At 38.9% G+C, this 16,917-nt stretch overlaps 1 protein-coding gene across 14 annotated transcripts in view; it reads right to left on the bottom strand.

The window, feature by feature from the left end:
- The window catches only part of FHOD3 (formin homology 2 domain containing 3), a 377,773-nt gene that overhangs the window by 91,357 nt on the left and 269,499 nt on the right, over positions 1-16,917 (bottom strand). For 10 of the 14 annotated variants that reach the window (XM_039572720.1, XM_039548148.1, XM_039548141.1 and 7 more), the window contains 3 exons: positions 6,990-7,088; positions 4,297-4,674; positions 672-797 (listed from right to left, as the gene is read on the bottom strand). In XM_039572720.1, the coding sequence (XP_039428654.1) occupies positions 672-797; positions 4,297-4,674; positions 6,990-7,088 (603 nt within the window). The remainder of the gene's footprint in view (positions 1-671; positions 798-4,296; positions 4,675-6,989; positions 7,089-16,917) is intronic. The other 4 variants (XM_039548149.1, XM_039548150.1, XM_039548152.1 and 1 more) reach the window with 2 other exon arrangements.

Genomic DNA, 16,917 nt, shown 5'->3' with positions numbered 1-16,917 from the left:
CTTCTTTCATGTATCCATAACATTTTCCTATCTTTTTTCTTCCCCTAGTACTATACATAATTCAAGAGTATTTTGATTGTTCAAAATTTTTTTTTTTTTTTGCTCATTTGGGTTTTTATTCCCTTTTAATTTTTTTTAAAGCAAGCTGATAACTGGTAGGTTTAAGAGCTTGTTTTAGCTATAGCAAAAAATGTTTTGCTTTTGATGAAATACAATGAGATATATCATGTATTTTCAAGAAAGCACAAGATTATGGCCTAGGAAATTCTGAGCTAAGCATGTTTCCAAGATTTTGCAGTTGATTTAAGATGATAGATGTGAAAATAGATCTATCTGAATTTATTTTTAAAAACAGAAAGAAAGACAATGTGTTTTAATTCACCTTTTAATACTTAGAACAGCATATGTGCAAAGCAACTCTGCTTTATCCATTTAAGTGGAAGAAACAGAAGTGGGATGGAAATACACCCAGCCTTTAACACCAAGTCAGACAGAAAGGCTTGAGAATGAGTGGGAAATGGACACACTTAGATTTTTGTCCATTTTTTCCCCAACATTAGAAAATATCTGGCTAGAAGCTATTTCCAGTACTCATTCAGAACAGCTTACATTTATCTCCTTCATCCTGTCTGCAAAGGAACTGTTGTCAAAACACTGATTAATTTACAAACCTGTCAGATTTGGTCTCCTGAGGCGGTGACAGAGTTGTCCCATAACGAGTAGTGGGTGTTGTAGGGGCACTCACACCAGCGTAAGGTCGTGGAGAAGAGTAAGAGCTGCTGCCATAGCTATTGTATCTGAAGAAATGGGAAGAAAAGTAGGAGAAAGGGAGAGACAGGAAGAATTCGTCAGCAAACAGGCATGCAACAGTAAATCCTCTTGTTTACGGGGTGGTAGTGATCCCATGCCCCAGAACTTCTCAAACGTTCACCTTCTGAAAATGTTGCTCTATTTCCAAATATGCAACCAAGCATCTACTCTTAAGATCAGCCATGGCATGAATATACATGATGAAAACAGTGAGCTATGGGTAAGGAAAATAATAAGAGATTTGAATGGTCCTCTCAAATGACAACTCAGAACAGGAATACTTGAATTACTCATCAGTTACTCAAAATTATTAGCTGTTTTGGGAGCTGATATCCAGCCATTAGGAAAGGGATCAAAGCAGCCCAAGACAGCAATATTCGTATCTAGTAAAATTAAGGAAAGTGGCAGCGCTCCTGAGACATGATCTGAACATGGACATCCATGACTTGCAAATGCTTGCATTTTAAATGGAAAGCAACCACATTCTTTTCAACTAAAGCTGGCAGTATTTTCTTTCCCCTCCCCCAACATAAGTAATAGCTTATGTGCCATTTCTTACAATGTCTGTAAAAAATCATCACCATGGTTAAAAAGACATGTCTCCGGAAGCATGGCTTTAGAAATTTCTATCAGCCCTTCTCTCCATTAAAAACCCCATAAACTTGCTTCGCTTCAATGTGAGCTTGCTGATCAAAGAGAAATTGTTTCCAGGACTCCTGGAACGGCCACATCCCCAGAGTCCCTTCTATCAATGTTTTCATCCTGGCCCCTGTGCTGAATAGAAAAGGCAGTTGTGTGGCTTTACTGTGCCTTTTAACCATAGTACTTAAACAGCATGTCAAGAAAAGATTCCTGATTTGGGAAAATGTTAATATTTCTCTAATATTGTTCACAGACAATGCCATTTTCCCACATGGAAAGCATATGGCGCTCTGAAGATCAGTACTCTGCGAGGCCAACTCATCCAAACGACAAAATTCATTTCAGGAAACAGAGCAATATCGTTTTCCTTATTGTAATTCTTAAGATAGAATATATCCTCCTTCACCATATCTTTTCTCCGCTGCTTCTTCCCTTGCACACATCAGCACTCAGTAATTTCACTCAGCAATTTTATTTGAAAAGGCTGGTTGGTTTCTTTCAGCTCCATTTAGCACACTCATCTAGCCATGCAAAATGTCAGTCAAAGTTTCAAGCTTCACTCCCTAGGGTTCAACAGCCTTGCTGCCTGCCAAGGCCCATGCTAAAATCAGAATAGATTTCAGCTGGGTGCTTTTACAATGGAAGGGATCGTGCTTTAGAGAACATGTCCCCTTGGACAACAATTCCAGGTTTATGCTTTAGAAAACACCCCTCTTCCCTCACCTATTTTTGAGACACCATACTGACTGTCCAGCAACAGGGGAATAATTTTGGAAGAAAATTCTAACATGCATGTTTCTGAGCTACAAAAGGAATTTTGCAGGAAATAATTGCTGTGCAGGCCTTCTTGCTCTAGAAGAAAAGTAACTAGAAACCGTAGACAGTAGCCCGTTGGAGGCTGTGTAACGGGACAGTGTGGAGCTTCCCTGGTAGCACAGACCCAGCACTAGCTTGGGCCTTCTCTCCAACAGCCTCAGCCCAGAAAATGTTCTGACTGCGCCTGTACTGAGTGAGCAATGAGAAAACTCCATTGTCCTGATAAGAACTCAGAGCTCATCTGGTATGTTCCTGACACAGAAACCTCCATTTCCATTTTGATCAACTGCAAGGAGACCTTCTTATCAACCATTACACATGCTTTCCTTCTCCTCCGCCCCATGAAAAAGCTGACATAGCGCAGAACCCTTTTTCAGACCAAGGAATTTCAATTAGTCCAAAGATAACCATCATGAAAATGGAGGGAATGCACCTCCTATGTACTCAGACCTACAACTATTAAAAAAAAAAATCAAATTCAGAGGGACTAGTCTGGACACAACATCCCTACGTATCTAATTTAGAGGAACACTGAGATGCTGGAATAGGAGCAAGGCAAGACCAGAACACCAGGGTAAGTCTGTAGCCTGTACATAAAGTTTATCTTTCTAACCTTCCTTTGGTACTGGCTATTGCTTCCATTTTCCCTTCTTGTCTCATGTACCAGTGTAGATGCAATAGTCTTATCCAGGAGCATTCACCCTCAAGACATTTGCCTCTTTTATGGGCACATTACTGACTAAATTGTGCAAGCTTTGCCCTCCTCCTCCTCCTCCAAATAAACCCAGAAGAATCCCCACCCCCACACCACACTCTCATACCTGTGTAGTAACCAGAAGCAGAAAAGATGGTCAGAGGAAAAAAAAATCACTGCGGAAATACTAAATGTTGCAGGAACAGAAGGTATTTAGGAATCTACTCTCTAAAGTGTAACAGCAGCAGCAATGGGAGACCAATAAATGAGTGTGAGAGGTCTAAGGGAAAAATGCACCTATCAAGGAAAATGTAAATTTACAGGAATTCCAGTGTTCAAGTTGCAGGTAAAGGACAAATATGTGAACTAAGTCACTTGTCAACAACTGCTTGGATTTACAGGCTTTTCAGCAAAATGAAAAAGGGACAAAACACACCCACCTATTAGGAGAGAGATTGAAAATTAAAAGGATCAAAGGAATCAAAACATTTGGTTACATGCAGAAATTCAGAAGGACTCCTGGAGAGAGGAAGAAATAAATATGCATACAATATAAATGTACATTTTCAGCACCTAATTCAAAGAACACTGACAGCTGTGAGAGACAGAAAAAAAATCATCAACCTCTTTTCAAGGTGATTCTCTATCACTGTTTTTAGTGCTACTTACAGTCAATCTCTTTTAGCTGGAAACAGACAGACACAAAACAATATTTTTTTTTAAGTGGGTGGGAGAAATTAAAGACTAAGCAAAATGCATGAGGAACAAGTGAACTCAACAGATGTTGTGGAGATAAAACTGTCTATTCTGAGTGCTATGTTATCTTTATAGATCTCTTATTACAGGCATGAGCTGAAATTGTACATGAGGCAGACACGCACTGTAATCAAACAACAAATTTAGGATTTGGCAGTTCAGCCTTGAAGCCAGGACTTCACCCCTGAATTTCAAGTGCTGATCTGACCTCTCTTGGCCTTATAGCAGAAGAGCTCCATTAATTTTCATGAAATCACATCTGCAAATTACATTGTTGTAAATGAGAGCAAAACAGCGCTCCTTTCTGTGATCTCCCAAATCATGGGTTATTTATCCACTGCTCTATAAATAAGGCCAGGATACTTATTAACTACAGACATGGAAGAAGAGTAAGATCAAATGAGGTCAACAAAGGCAAGGGGGAAACATCAAATCAAAATACAGCCTTACAGGCCTAAAACTAGTACAGTATGTTCTGGAAATAATACAACACATAGAGTAACATTATTACTACTGTAAAATTCTTGAAAGGTGTTATTAATTTATCTAAAAATTAATGTCAGCTATATAAAATCTACCTGTTTTCCCTCATCATTTCTGCTTCCTTCTCTTTCACAGATGCTGGAGACTCTTCAAAGTCATATGAGAAGAGGTGAAAAGGAGTATGTGGTACGTAAGGTAATTTCTCCACTGTTGGAGATGCCTTTGGAGTAATGGATGCTGAGGAATTTTGGGGAGAGCTCAGCAATGCTGTTGCAGGTGAAGATGGTGATGAAAGGACAGAATTATGATGAGAGACAGATGAGTCAGGCACAGAAGAGGAGTTGCTAGAAAAGCTCTTCGCTCTAGAGCAGGTGAGAGGCCTCTCAGCTGGAGAAATGGCACTGGAGACAGCTGAAGAGTCAGTACACTGTGAAAAGTTTTCCTTCACAGCCTCATGCACATCTGGAACCTCACTGCAGGGGGAAAAAATCATTAGAAAGGGAAGAGGAGAGAAAAATGGGACAAAGGGACATAATAGATAGTAACACTTGCAGGGAAAAAAAACCTAAGTAGAGTCAGACAAACAAAAACTTCCAAAATTTAGACAACCATCACGTATTTTTAAATAAAGAGAACTCACATCTTTGTATCCCAGTGGGATTCTTCTTGGGGTTGGAAATACTGGTGAAAGGAAGCAACTCATTCTAAAGCAAAAGAGGGGATTTAGCCTACAGGCTTCAGAACTAATTTTCATGAGCCTTTTCACAACTATTTTCGGAATAATTTTTGTGTAATTCAAGTTAAGTTGTAAACATCATCAGAGCAGTACAAAGCAGACTCAGCACACTGGAAAATGTTCCATGGAGCACAAATGCTTCAAGATACAGTCTGCAGGACTAGGACTGCTTCTCCAAGTCCAGATATCTGACTCTCATCTGCCCTGGGAATCTGATCTTTTTACTAAAAATGTTCATCCAACAAAGATGAAAATAAAAAAAAGTACTCAATTAGCACTGTTCTGTCCAAATTCAGGTTTAGAATGATCTCAAAAGCAACACCTAACCAGGTATTTGTCTAGGTATAAAGACACTAGTTTCTGGTTTCTCTGAGTGTCAGCATTCCATGTTGGTGTTACACAGAGACCTGCAGAGTTCGCACCAAAGGAAACAGAAAACACATCTGCTTTGCTCTGCTGAAGGCAGATGTTGGTGAGTGACAGAAAGCACAAGGCAGGTGAAAAGCCATGGGATCTGCACTCCAAGGTGTCCGTTTTCACTAGTAACTCCAGCATAAACACTGTGCATGGGCTTTGGGCTGGATCACTTAGGAGGTGGCTGATTTCATTCTCCCAAGACCACTTCTGTAATCTCCCAACAGGCATGGAAGGCACGGCCCTCATCTGAGGACTGTGGGCTTGGCACAGCATATGCAACAAAAACACAATACATGTCACATATGTTGGGATCCTATGAAGTTAATCATCAGGTGTATACCAGGTAATTGTTTTCACAATGGAAAATCTGGAAACCTTCATCTATTGCACCTGCTGTGTTTGACAGGAGACACTGAAGCCAGGCCAGTCCCACTTGACAGCATCTAACATGAATAGCCTGGTTACAGATAATTTTTGTTATGCTACAGTGAGAGTGAAAGAAGGTACTTAGTAAAGTCATGGGAATATCACCCAGTTATCTTACAGTAATTATTATTGTAAAAGACCAATGACCTACAAACACATCACGCTCTTCACATGGCTCTTCCTCACTTTTTTTAGCAGTATTTTAGTATATTCATGAGATTTACCAAGAACTTGTGTCCTAGTTTTGAATTTCAAGAATCAGATTTGAGGAAATTATCACTTAATTTTGAAATTTCAGGCAGCCATTGGCAAGATTTGCAGACTGGAAGATAATAATAACAACAGTACAGTATTTTCTTTGGAACTCACACATTAAACAGTTTCCTTTCTTCCTTCTGTGCTGTATAGTGTCTGCATGAATGCGGTTTATGTAAAAAAAAACCAAAAAAACCCAATCTCATTTGCTGAGTTGCAAAGCCAAATAATTTAATCTAAATCAAATGGCTGTCTCAAACAAAGATGTATTTTCTTGCTTCCAATTTATTATGATCAAGTTGCCAAATGCCAAACATATATATATCTCAGAAATAAGTGGAAAATTTTACACATGAGTATTGATAGGTGATTTGCTGATATCTATATATATACAGGTGGGCAGACATTTATAAAATTTTATATTTATACACATATATATCAGTTTTGCCTCAAAGTAGTTCTTTGCTATTGAAACATGAACAAAACTTATAAGAAACCATAGGCAGCATTCAAAAAATGTCAATTTACTGCATAGCAACAGGTATTCCAAATAAGGTTGCAGGATGAAGATAGGGATGAAAACCTAAGAAACCAAGCAATATCCTCAGCATTGTAGTTTTTCATCATTGTCTTAACTAAGAAGTTAAACCAAACCATGCTTGGAAGTTATGCTTTCCACTACAGCTTTTAAGATTTGTGAGCATTACATAAAGGGAGTGAGTGCAGACAGTTCGTAGTGCACTGAACCTACAGAATTAAACATGTTTCCATCAGCATTGCCACCCACCAGCCCCCTCCCCAAGGTTTTTAAATGCAAAAGAATTTCCTTGGGGGGTGGCTTTAACAGGTGATCAAGGAATGTGAGTGAAAAGGTGGATGCTGTTGCACATTGTGCTGGTGAGTTCATGCCAGAGCCTGAAGAAAAGGTGGAGGGACAATGCTGAATCCTGGTACCTGGCTTTGACCTGCCTATTGGCCTCTTCCTCCCCCTCATCCTCAGTATTGGGCTCTGTGACTGGCTGTTCTTCTTCCTCCTCTTCATATTCGTCCTCTCTGAGGTCAGACCAAGGAAAAGAAGCATGCAGTGGGATGGAAAGAAAGAAGGTGGAAGAGAAAACAATATGAGTCCCCAGAAAAAGAAATGCAATGAAGTTAGAAATGAAAGGAAAAGACTGATGAAGAGGGAGTTATGGCCCTCCTATGTTAGACAAAAAGCCACCTATAAACTTCCTGCTAAGTATGTGCTTGCACAAGGGTAGCTACCAATATAAAACTTCTATCCTCTCCCCATTTACATTTTTCCTATTAATTTTTAAGATTCAAAGCTGCCATTGCTTTTTCTTGAGCTTGGCTTCCCATTTGCGGCTGCCCTACCTGCAGAGGCATTAACGGAAAACATTCATGACAATACCAATGTTCAACTCATTAGTCATTAAGTTGTGTCTTTTTGGCTTAAAGGACAGTACACACTGTGCTGGCATGGGACAGCTGGCACTGGACATCATGCTTTCTAAATTAACACAAATAAAATATTCCTGCTAAGTAACCAATAGCTCAACTGGAAAACAGAACAGGGTGAACCACTGAGCTAGAAATAACAGAGAGACCAAATCAGTTCAGGACTATTTGCAAATAGCAATATTTAAGTTATCAGATGCCAGTACATGAATTATTTCAGTAAAGTCATTAGTACAGTCAGAGCAGGCTTCAGTTCATCAGTAATTCTGGCAGAAGTGTAAGACTTGCATACAGCCTCCATAACCTACAAACCACATAAGTAAAATAGGAAACCTATATTAAACATAATGAAAAAGGCTACATTGTCTGCCTCCTGTCCCTCCTATCTGTGCTTTTAATCTCCCCAAACTACGAGACTCATGGAAGATATATTTGCAGTTGATACAGTTCTCCACTTGATTTAATGATGTATATACCACTAGGTTATGCTCCATGAAAAAAAGGAAAACATACAATCAGTAATGAAGTTTGTAAGACATTCAAATTCCTTGCATTTTCCTGAAAGCTTTTCTTTCCTCTGATTCTGAAGGGATGCTCTGTGGATTTTTTTCCATTTAGAATTAGTTTTCCTGTTATAAGAATAATGAATATTTACAGTGTGAGATCATGAACTCATTGAGTGCAATGCAAAGGGTCCCTCCAAAATTTGTTGCATTTATATAGAGTTAGTTACAGAATAACCAGGAAAATGGCAGGGCCTGGAACTTTGCCAATACTCTGGCAAACATTTACAAAGTAAACATTTTCAACCATTCCTAAGGTGGCTTAGTGGCATAACCATCTCAGTTGTCACCTCTTCATCTCCCTGTCCTCTCCACAAATATATACCTCTCTTACACAGACACCTCTCAACTTTCACACATTTACTCATTTACTGGAAGAAAGAAAAGAAAGAGTTGACCAGGGAGCATTCATAAAATCCCTTCTCCTTACTAGCTCAAGACTAGCTTTGCTATTATCTCCTGTGAAGGGAAACTTCTGTATCTGCTAGTCCTACAGCACTCACATTTGGGAAATAACCCGTGAAGCTCTGTGGGCTCATGGTTCTCTGATTAGAGCACAATTCATCCTATAATGCTGGCAGCACAGCTGTTGCTTATATGAACAAGAGTGTCCCCATTATTGATGTTTAAAGCTCCCACCAGGATTGCACATTGGTGATATCAAAATGTCTCCTCTCCTCAGTTGTCTCAAATGACAAAAATCTTAACTGAAATACTCATCTGATATGGTGTATCTCACAGATTTGAAAAAGTTCTTTGAGAATGTTTTCCTCCTTACGAGGGCATGGCTGAAACAACAGGAGTTTACACAGCATGGAGAAAGAAGCGGAAAAAAAAATTTAGGGATTGGAAAGAAATCATTCTTCTGTCAGGCCAATGACTCCTTCCTCAAGGGTCCTTGAGTTCTAGGTCAAAACCTTAGAAGAAGCTTGGACTGGAAAACTCTTTTCCTTTACTAATATTAGGTGCAGGAGGGCAGCAACTACATGGCAAGTGGTTGGAAAAGCCTGAGGAAGGATCTGGCTGTGTGACTTGGTAGCAGAGATGATTGGTGTGCACAGAGGCAGGCACGCTCTCCAGTCTGGGGGAGCCAATGTGCTCAAGGGAAACTTGCAAAAAGGAAGTGTGTGCATAGGGGAGAGGCTCAACATTCTGAACATCATCTTTCAGCAACTAAACTCACAGTTTCAGAGCCCTTGAGTATCCTCAGAAAGGGGATCAGATACAGATCAGTGGAGAGGGATAAGCTCACAGGCAGGAATGATGTGTGCCCTTCTTTTAACGAAAGCAACAGTGGCAGTCATTTCAGTCTTGTTAGAGGACAGCTATTCTGTCCATAAAAACCTGCTAACTAAAGCTTTCCTAAGAGGTAGAAAAGGAAAATTTCTGTGTGAATATTTATTAAAATGGGAAAACACTAACTAGAGTCAGATGCACAAACACAGCAGTAGACAGATTTGTGAATTCATCTGAACTGTTCAGAGTTATGTGTTCATTTTTGTGTGCAGTGAAGAAAGGATAATGTGGAAAAGCTCATTGTTCCTCTCACATACAGAGGCAAACTTGGAGTCAATGCAATAGTAGAATTAAATTAAGAAAAAGGACTTATAGGGAGGTTTCCAATTAAATGAGGTCGCAGAAGCCAGCATGTTTTTCAGTAGTGCAGAGGAATCCATCCTGTTTAACAAAAGGCAAATATTTCTCCAGTGGCAGGGAGGAAGGCCTTCAGCTAATGCTGAAGGATCAGATATATTCAGCTAACCTTAAGGCTATTCACGGGTTACTTCAGTTTCATGGTGAAAGTATTAGATTAGAAATATTTAAACAAAAGCTTTATAGCACTGAAAACAAATTTCAAAACAATCATTATGTTTATTTTCATATTTAGAATGGATTACTGCTACCAGCTAACACCCCCACTAAACAAATAAACAAAACCCCAAACCCCCACAAATCTTTATAAAGTATATCATCGGTCATAGCAACTAACAAACATCTTCTAGGGCACAGGTTTTGCTCAGTTGTTTCGACTAAAATGTGACACAAAAGTATTTATAGCCATTTAAAATAATGTGCATGTTAAAAAAGACTATGAAAGTGCAGTTTATGGAGTGAGAACCACTAGGGCAGCAAAACAAAATCTAGACAAAGGTTTAGACTAAAGGATTAGCTTTTCTCCTTTTCACAATAAATAAATTTAAAAAAAAGAAAAAAAAAAAGAGTGCCAGTCAAACTTACCCTGCTGATATTAAATAGCTATTCAAAGCTGCAAAGAGAAAAGCACTAATAAATACAGACTGATGAAGGGAAATTATAATAAAGGGACTCTTCTACAAGTTTAGCTAAAGGCAGGGCCAGAGTCCTTGAGGTGCCAGGCACTGCACCTCACACACCCCTAACCTAGTCACAGTTGGATGATTTTAAAACTAAGACACCACTCTAAAGACAATGTTCTTGTGGCTCCTAGTCCACAAGAACTCAAAGCACCAAAACTTGCTCTCTGTCCCACTGGACCCTAGAGCTGAGCAATGTGTACAAGGTTCTGTGTAGTCTCTGTCTTCTCCAGGCCCTCCCCAACCTCTTTGTCTGCACAGTTTTGATGAAGGCAGCTTGAAAGAACTTAGGATTTCTTTGTTCTAGCCTGTAGCCCAGAAACACAAATTTCTCACTCCCCACCTCAAAAAAAAATACCAAAGGCAGAGCTAAAAGAAAAATCAAAGGCTGTGCTGAAGGAATAAAAAAATTCCCCAACAAACAAACAACCCACACCAACAAAGTAAGCACGAGCACAGAAACACATTCTGCTTTGCTTGGTATCAAAGGAAATTTTGAAAAGGTAAGATATGCTTCAAATCATTTTAATTCAGGATGAATTTAACCAGTAATGAACCAGAATACAGAACAATAGAAAACATTATGATCTTGCCAGAATTAGGCTACCAAGGCTTTGGTCTGCATATACAATGCACATAAAAGTTAACTCATGAGATCTAGTAGATGATCTTTAGGTCCCTTCCAACCCAAACCATTCTATGATTCTGTGACCAGGACTACAAGCCACATTCAGTGAAATAAGACCACCATTAGCCATTTCACAACATCATTTTAAATTGAATACTACAGCTGATCTCACAAATTTTCCTTTCAAGGTTGTTTTCCACCCTCTCTCCTGCAAACCTCTGACCTGTTTTACCTCTTGCACAGCTGCATCCCTGAACTCCAAGTGAACAAAGAAAGTGAAACATGTTACCTCAAGGAAAGATATTTATAAGTCACAGTGGATGTAATTTTATTTTCTCTTGCCATTGCTTGTCATTTTCTTCAATTTATGAGTTCAATTCCACTTTCATAGCTTAGATGGCACAATTCATAGCCAAATTCCTAAATCCTTGTAAAATAGACAAATGCTTTGGTACACTTCTGTTGCTTCTTCCTTTCTTCTATCCTAGCTGCCAAAACAGATTCAACTAGTCCTTTATGTGAAAGCTAGAAGTGGTAATAATTTAAATTCAACATTTATAAGTCTGTATAAAGATATGGCAATACACTTTCCTCCTCCATTAAAAATAAAACTAAAGAAACCACCTATTAATCCCACTGCCCATTTCCATTCCACTGCAGTTGGTGCAACTATGTGAAGATGAAAATACATGAAATTATATGGATAACAATGTACTTACAAAGCCTCAAAATCTCACCTTCTGCACACAGGAAAACTAAGGTGAATAATTACAAAGGTCAAAAGGAAAATGATCCTGGTATTTTTTCCCTAAATAAAAAAAACAGTTCAGGCAAAAAGTTGAGGAAATGACAAATGATGTGAAGTACATGCACTCACTATGCCTTCATATCTGTTCTTTATCTTTAGGTTCCTGTAACTTTGTTATGCCTAAAATATGATCAGCAACAGCTTTTCACAACTAAACCTAGGCAATGCCTCCACACTTGTTTAATTGCTGCAGTTGGTTTATATAGGACACATCAAAGCATAGCAAGACAGCAGCATTGCTTAAGAGACTGGCAGGGCTTTGCAAAGACTTCAAGGGTCACAACTCTCTGATCATTGAACAGCATTGCTGTTTTTACATTTCTAAGAGCAGAGAGGTAAAGAAACAGAATAAAGACAGATAGACTTTTGGAGCAGTATGTACTGAAATATATACAGAAAGAGAGAAGAAATGTTATTTTCAGAGCTTGGAAGTGCATATTCGTTAACACTTGAAGGTCACTGTTGTTGACCCTTACTTCAAAGGGAATGGCATCCTGCCAAACTGCAGGTTTTTTTCCCCCCACATTGCATCTCATGTGTAAAAAACCTTTCCTGTCCTCAGAGGATCATGTTTACAAACACTGGGAACACACCGGAGAGGTGAAATCTCTAAGGCATGTGTACTCCAGTGCATAAAACACGACCATACAGATCCAGGGAAATGCATTCCCACCCTGGTTTGGCATCACATTTCCTCAGGTAGCTCACGAAAGATAAGCCCATAGTGGAAAAAAACAAAGTAAAATAACTAGGCTAAGTCATGCTGTGATTTCATTTGCCATGCAGCTATAATCTATTTAAACTGTGGTGCTTTCTTCACTCCTCCTGAAGTTCATATAGGAAAATCTACCATTGCCTTTACAGGAAAGTGCAGTGCTGTCAACTGGACTCTGCATGTAGGCCAGGCAGAAAACATTTCCTTTCAGCAAGACCTGCAGTCAGCAAAGAGTATCCCTACTAGAAAACCTGACACGCCTACAGAGATATTTTAATTCCTATAAAAAGGGCTGATACCATCTTGAAACAGTAATAGGACCTGGACCTGAGATACTCATCAAGCTGTAAATTTTAAATTTTTGTGTTATTACTTATGCATAGTGGGTCAATCCCTACTTATACATCAATGCAGTCCTTTTTTATGGTATGGCTTCAAAAGAAAATTTTTCTTAGCCTATCTCATGTCTCTTCCTCTACTGCATTCCTTACAGGACCTTCCAAGATATTCTTACAAAGAGTAAGATTAAAAATTTCACACTTGTAGGGTTCTTCTTTTGAATCTGCTTGACTTCCTGCTTCAAATTCTGCCTGCATAGGAGAAATAAACATGTTCTCCTGTTCCAAACCTAAAATAGCAGGTCAGATTTTGTATGGTATTGTTGTCAAAGACTAACAACGATTTGATGCTATGAACAGACACTACCTTGGCTACCTTATCAAGCCATTTAATTTCATAGATAAATCTTTCCAAAACCTCTTCTTTTTTATATCCCATTTCCATTTTCACCCATACCAACCAAACTGTGAAAAGGGTTATTAACTCTCATAAATGATCATATACCCTTCAGTGTCAAAGCACACCCAAATGCTAGGTAGCTCAGCTCATATGTATGAGTGTATGTCTATGTGTATATACGTGTATTAAAGAGATTCACATCCACAGATATGTGACTGCATGTTTATCCTGGAGATGTGTTCTTAGTCTAATTTCATGCCTCAGTTGTTTTAAATACTCAAAACTAGGAACCAGAGATAAACATCAAGAAAAAAACCCCCAACATGTGTTTCTTTCTATGACAGCAATAAAAGAGAAATTAACTTCTTCTCTCATCTGGGCCTTTAGTAATCCATACCACAGCCTGAGTCTTACATCAAATGATGATGTTGAGTCTCCCCACTTTGCTGGTTCATACCTATCATACCACTTATCATATTTGACACAGACAACAACTCTAAGAGATGTGGAACAAACCATCCTAAATAAAATAACATAAAATAACATAACATAAACCTCACTCACCACTGTATCTTTGATCTATAGCCATTAAGAATTTATACAATCAAATCTTTTCTTATAGTGTTGTGCAAAGTCACCAGAACTTGAAACATCATGACAAAAACTAGAATTTTTCTGTATGCCAGAGAAAAATAAAAGATTAGTTATGGTTTGGGATGTCTGAAAACATGGAAAATCATGATAATAAAAAAAGAAGTCTCAGCTGTATCATGAACAAACCAACCCTGCAGTCCTGGCTCTACATGAAGCAATTTGAACAATCAGTTAATGGGGCCTAATAAGCAAACTGAGGTCTGTACTGTTGTTAAGAAACTTGACAGGAATCTGAAGTTGAGCAGAAAAAATGCTTAGCATCAGAGGCTCAGCTATATTCTTTGTTTTCTGGTAAAACCAAAATAGCGTCACGATCTCTGCCTGCATCTTGGCAATCCTCAAACATCACAAACATGCATTTACTAACAAACAGATCCTTATGACTTCTCAGCACAGCTTTCCTTTATTTAGACAACTATTTCCCTGTTTTCTTCTAGGACCATAAAGGGCATGAAAGACCTTGAGCCCAGGGTGCACTGTACAATGGAGCTGTGTCCAGCTAGCCTAGAAATTTGTGGGAAACTTTGGAATTCCCTGTGCTACTTTTTACTCAGAGGAAGAGTTCTAACAGGCTTCCAGGCAGGACCCTAACAAATGCAAAGTCCATAGATACATAATTCCCTGTTTGCTTCTCTGTTGTTTTTACTTTATCAATATAGCTCTCCTAAAGGTCAGCTTTTTTCAGATTGAAAAATCTGGAACCTCAGGTGGACATGAAGAGTTGGAGTTCCTCATATCTTCTTAGCTTCAAGGTCTAAAAAGTGATAGTTTGCTAAAGCCAGCTTTGGTCACTGATTCAGAATGCAGGCTCCACTCTGGTAAGTTCCTAAGATGGCAGTCAGTTCTCTCTTTTGTTAGGTGTCAAACACAGGAATACTGACAAGAAAGTTCTAACCATGGCCAGGTTATCTCTAGATGAACATATTTAGTGTTATAAGATGGATCTTAGCAATTCTTTGGTGATTTTTGATGATAAAAAATAAATCAAAGCTATGGAAATAAAAAGCAGTGAATCTAGTAAACAGAGGTAAATACCTAATCCTAGCTATTCAGAGCTTTATAAACCTCAGTTCTGACTGTAACCAATTCCACAGCGGTGGAGCCATTCACCTGACTGCTGGTAAGAGGTGTCAGTGTAAATCTCCTAGAAGCTCGCTTGCATATGTTTGCTGAGGTCTGGCGGACACAGCTCTGATGGGACACCCAGGGTGAGGGATGAGTGTGGTCTCTGTGCAGCACAGAAGAAAGGGAAATGCACAGCAAAATGTGAAACATTAATCTGGAAAACTGGGAGAAGCACTTGTTTCTGATTTGTATGAATACAACTCAGAGAAACTGTCCAGTGCTCAAGACAGCACTGAGAACTTCTGAATGACCTGCCTTTTACTCTCTCAAAGCCAGTCAGGATGAGACTGAAAGACAGAGAGAAAGTTGCCTTTTAATGCTTATTTATCCAGAAATCACTGCATACAATAACAGCATAAATCTAGTGCTAATTCCATGCCACTCCTTACATTTTTCCTTGACTCTCTCCATTGTGTGGCTGGAAAAAGCTAGCTTTATTTTAAAAAGAAAAAAAACAAACAAACAACACAACCCATGGAAGAATGTGTTTAAAAGTCTACTGCATAAGAAACAGCATGCTAGACCACAGACTGAGAGCACTCAATTTGGACCAGGGCAGAAAACTTTAGGAAGCACCTCCAGCACGGCATTTAAAACATCATGTTAACAGGACTGAAATTCCCGCCAGCCTTACGGGTGCTCTATGCCATCATGGTAACAGAAAAACATTTTAGCAAATCAGACCTGCTAGTGGTCAGGACAGGCATCTTAAAGTATGCTGCAGAAGGTACAGACCTTTAAATGAACCTTCAGCCTTTCTTAGTTAGTAGCTGTTATCAACTTCTTTACTTACTTACTTACTTAGTAACAGGCACATCAATCTGGGCTTAACTCTCCATGAAAACTATTTTAACACAAAGCAGATTTGGATCCTTATTTGTTTTGAACCACAGGAGAAAGAGCAATACATTTAGTTTGGAAAAAGGCTGCCAAGTGGATGAAAAAGGCCTGCAAGTTTTCCTTTTGGTCGCCCTTAGCATTTACGGTCAACTTTTCCCAGCTCAGAACCCAAAGTCTGCTCTCAATTAGCCTGGCATAGATCAGAGCAACTCCATTGACTTCAGACAATTTTTCTGGATATAGAGCATTGTGAGACAGAACAGAATTTGGCCAATATTGTCTTTTTTTTTGTTGTTTTACCGGCACGATGGATTATTCTCTTTTTGGAAGACTTATCGGTTGACACAGAGCAGATGACTGTGGAGAACCTGTTTGATGTGGTAAACAAAAGCAAAGCAATTGCCAAAACAGCTGATGAGCTAGAAAGAAAAGAAACACAAACATTGTGGGAAGGAGAATGGTGGGAAAGAACTTGAACCTTCGACTGATTTTGGTACAGAAGTCCAAAAATAACCTAGAATATCGCCCAAAATAAAATTTAGTACAGTGTAAGAGTGTGATTTCAATCTCTAACCATGTCCATCAGAAGCAATTTTGCTGGATCTAATCTACTGTAAAACCAGCCATAAGACATCTGCAGCCACAAAGTTTAGAACTTTCAGCAGGAACAACACAATAAGATTATCATTAGTATTGTTAAAATTCCTATTGGGAAAGAAAATGTAGTGAAGGAATAAAGACTGAAATCCATTTTGTAGACTATTTTTTGGAAAATATACCACTGCAAAACTTACTGCCAAATTTGTTTCCTTTCTCAAGAGGGACCAGGGTTATGAACCAAAAGGTCATTAGCAGGAGACAGTTCTTTCACAGCTGAACAGAAGTCACTTTCAGTTTACAGAGGTAGTAAGTAATTTTTATCCATTTGGGTAGATTCCTCTCATTAACAATGGAAGCAGCAGGGTCATAATGTGCATTTCTTTTGACAAAATCAGGTGATGCCTGCATCACATTTTAACA

The sequence above is a fragment of the Corvus cornix genome, chromosome 2, assembly GCF_000738735.6.
Source record: "Corvus cornix cornix isolate S_Up_H32 chromosome 2, ASM73873v5, whole genome shotgun sequence".
Taxonomy (NCBI): domain Eukaryota; kingdom Metazoa; phylum Chordata; class Aves; order Passeriformes; family Corvidae; genus Corvus; species Corvus cornix.
This window is presented reverse-complemented; position numbering and strand designations above follow the sequence as displayed.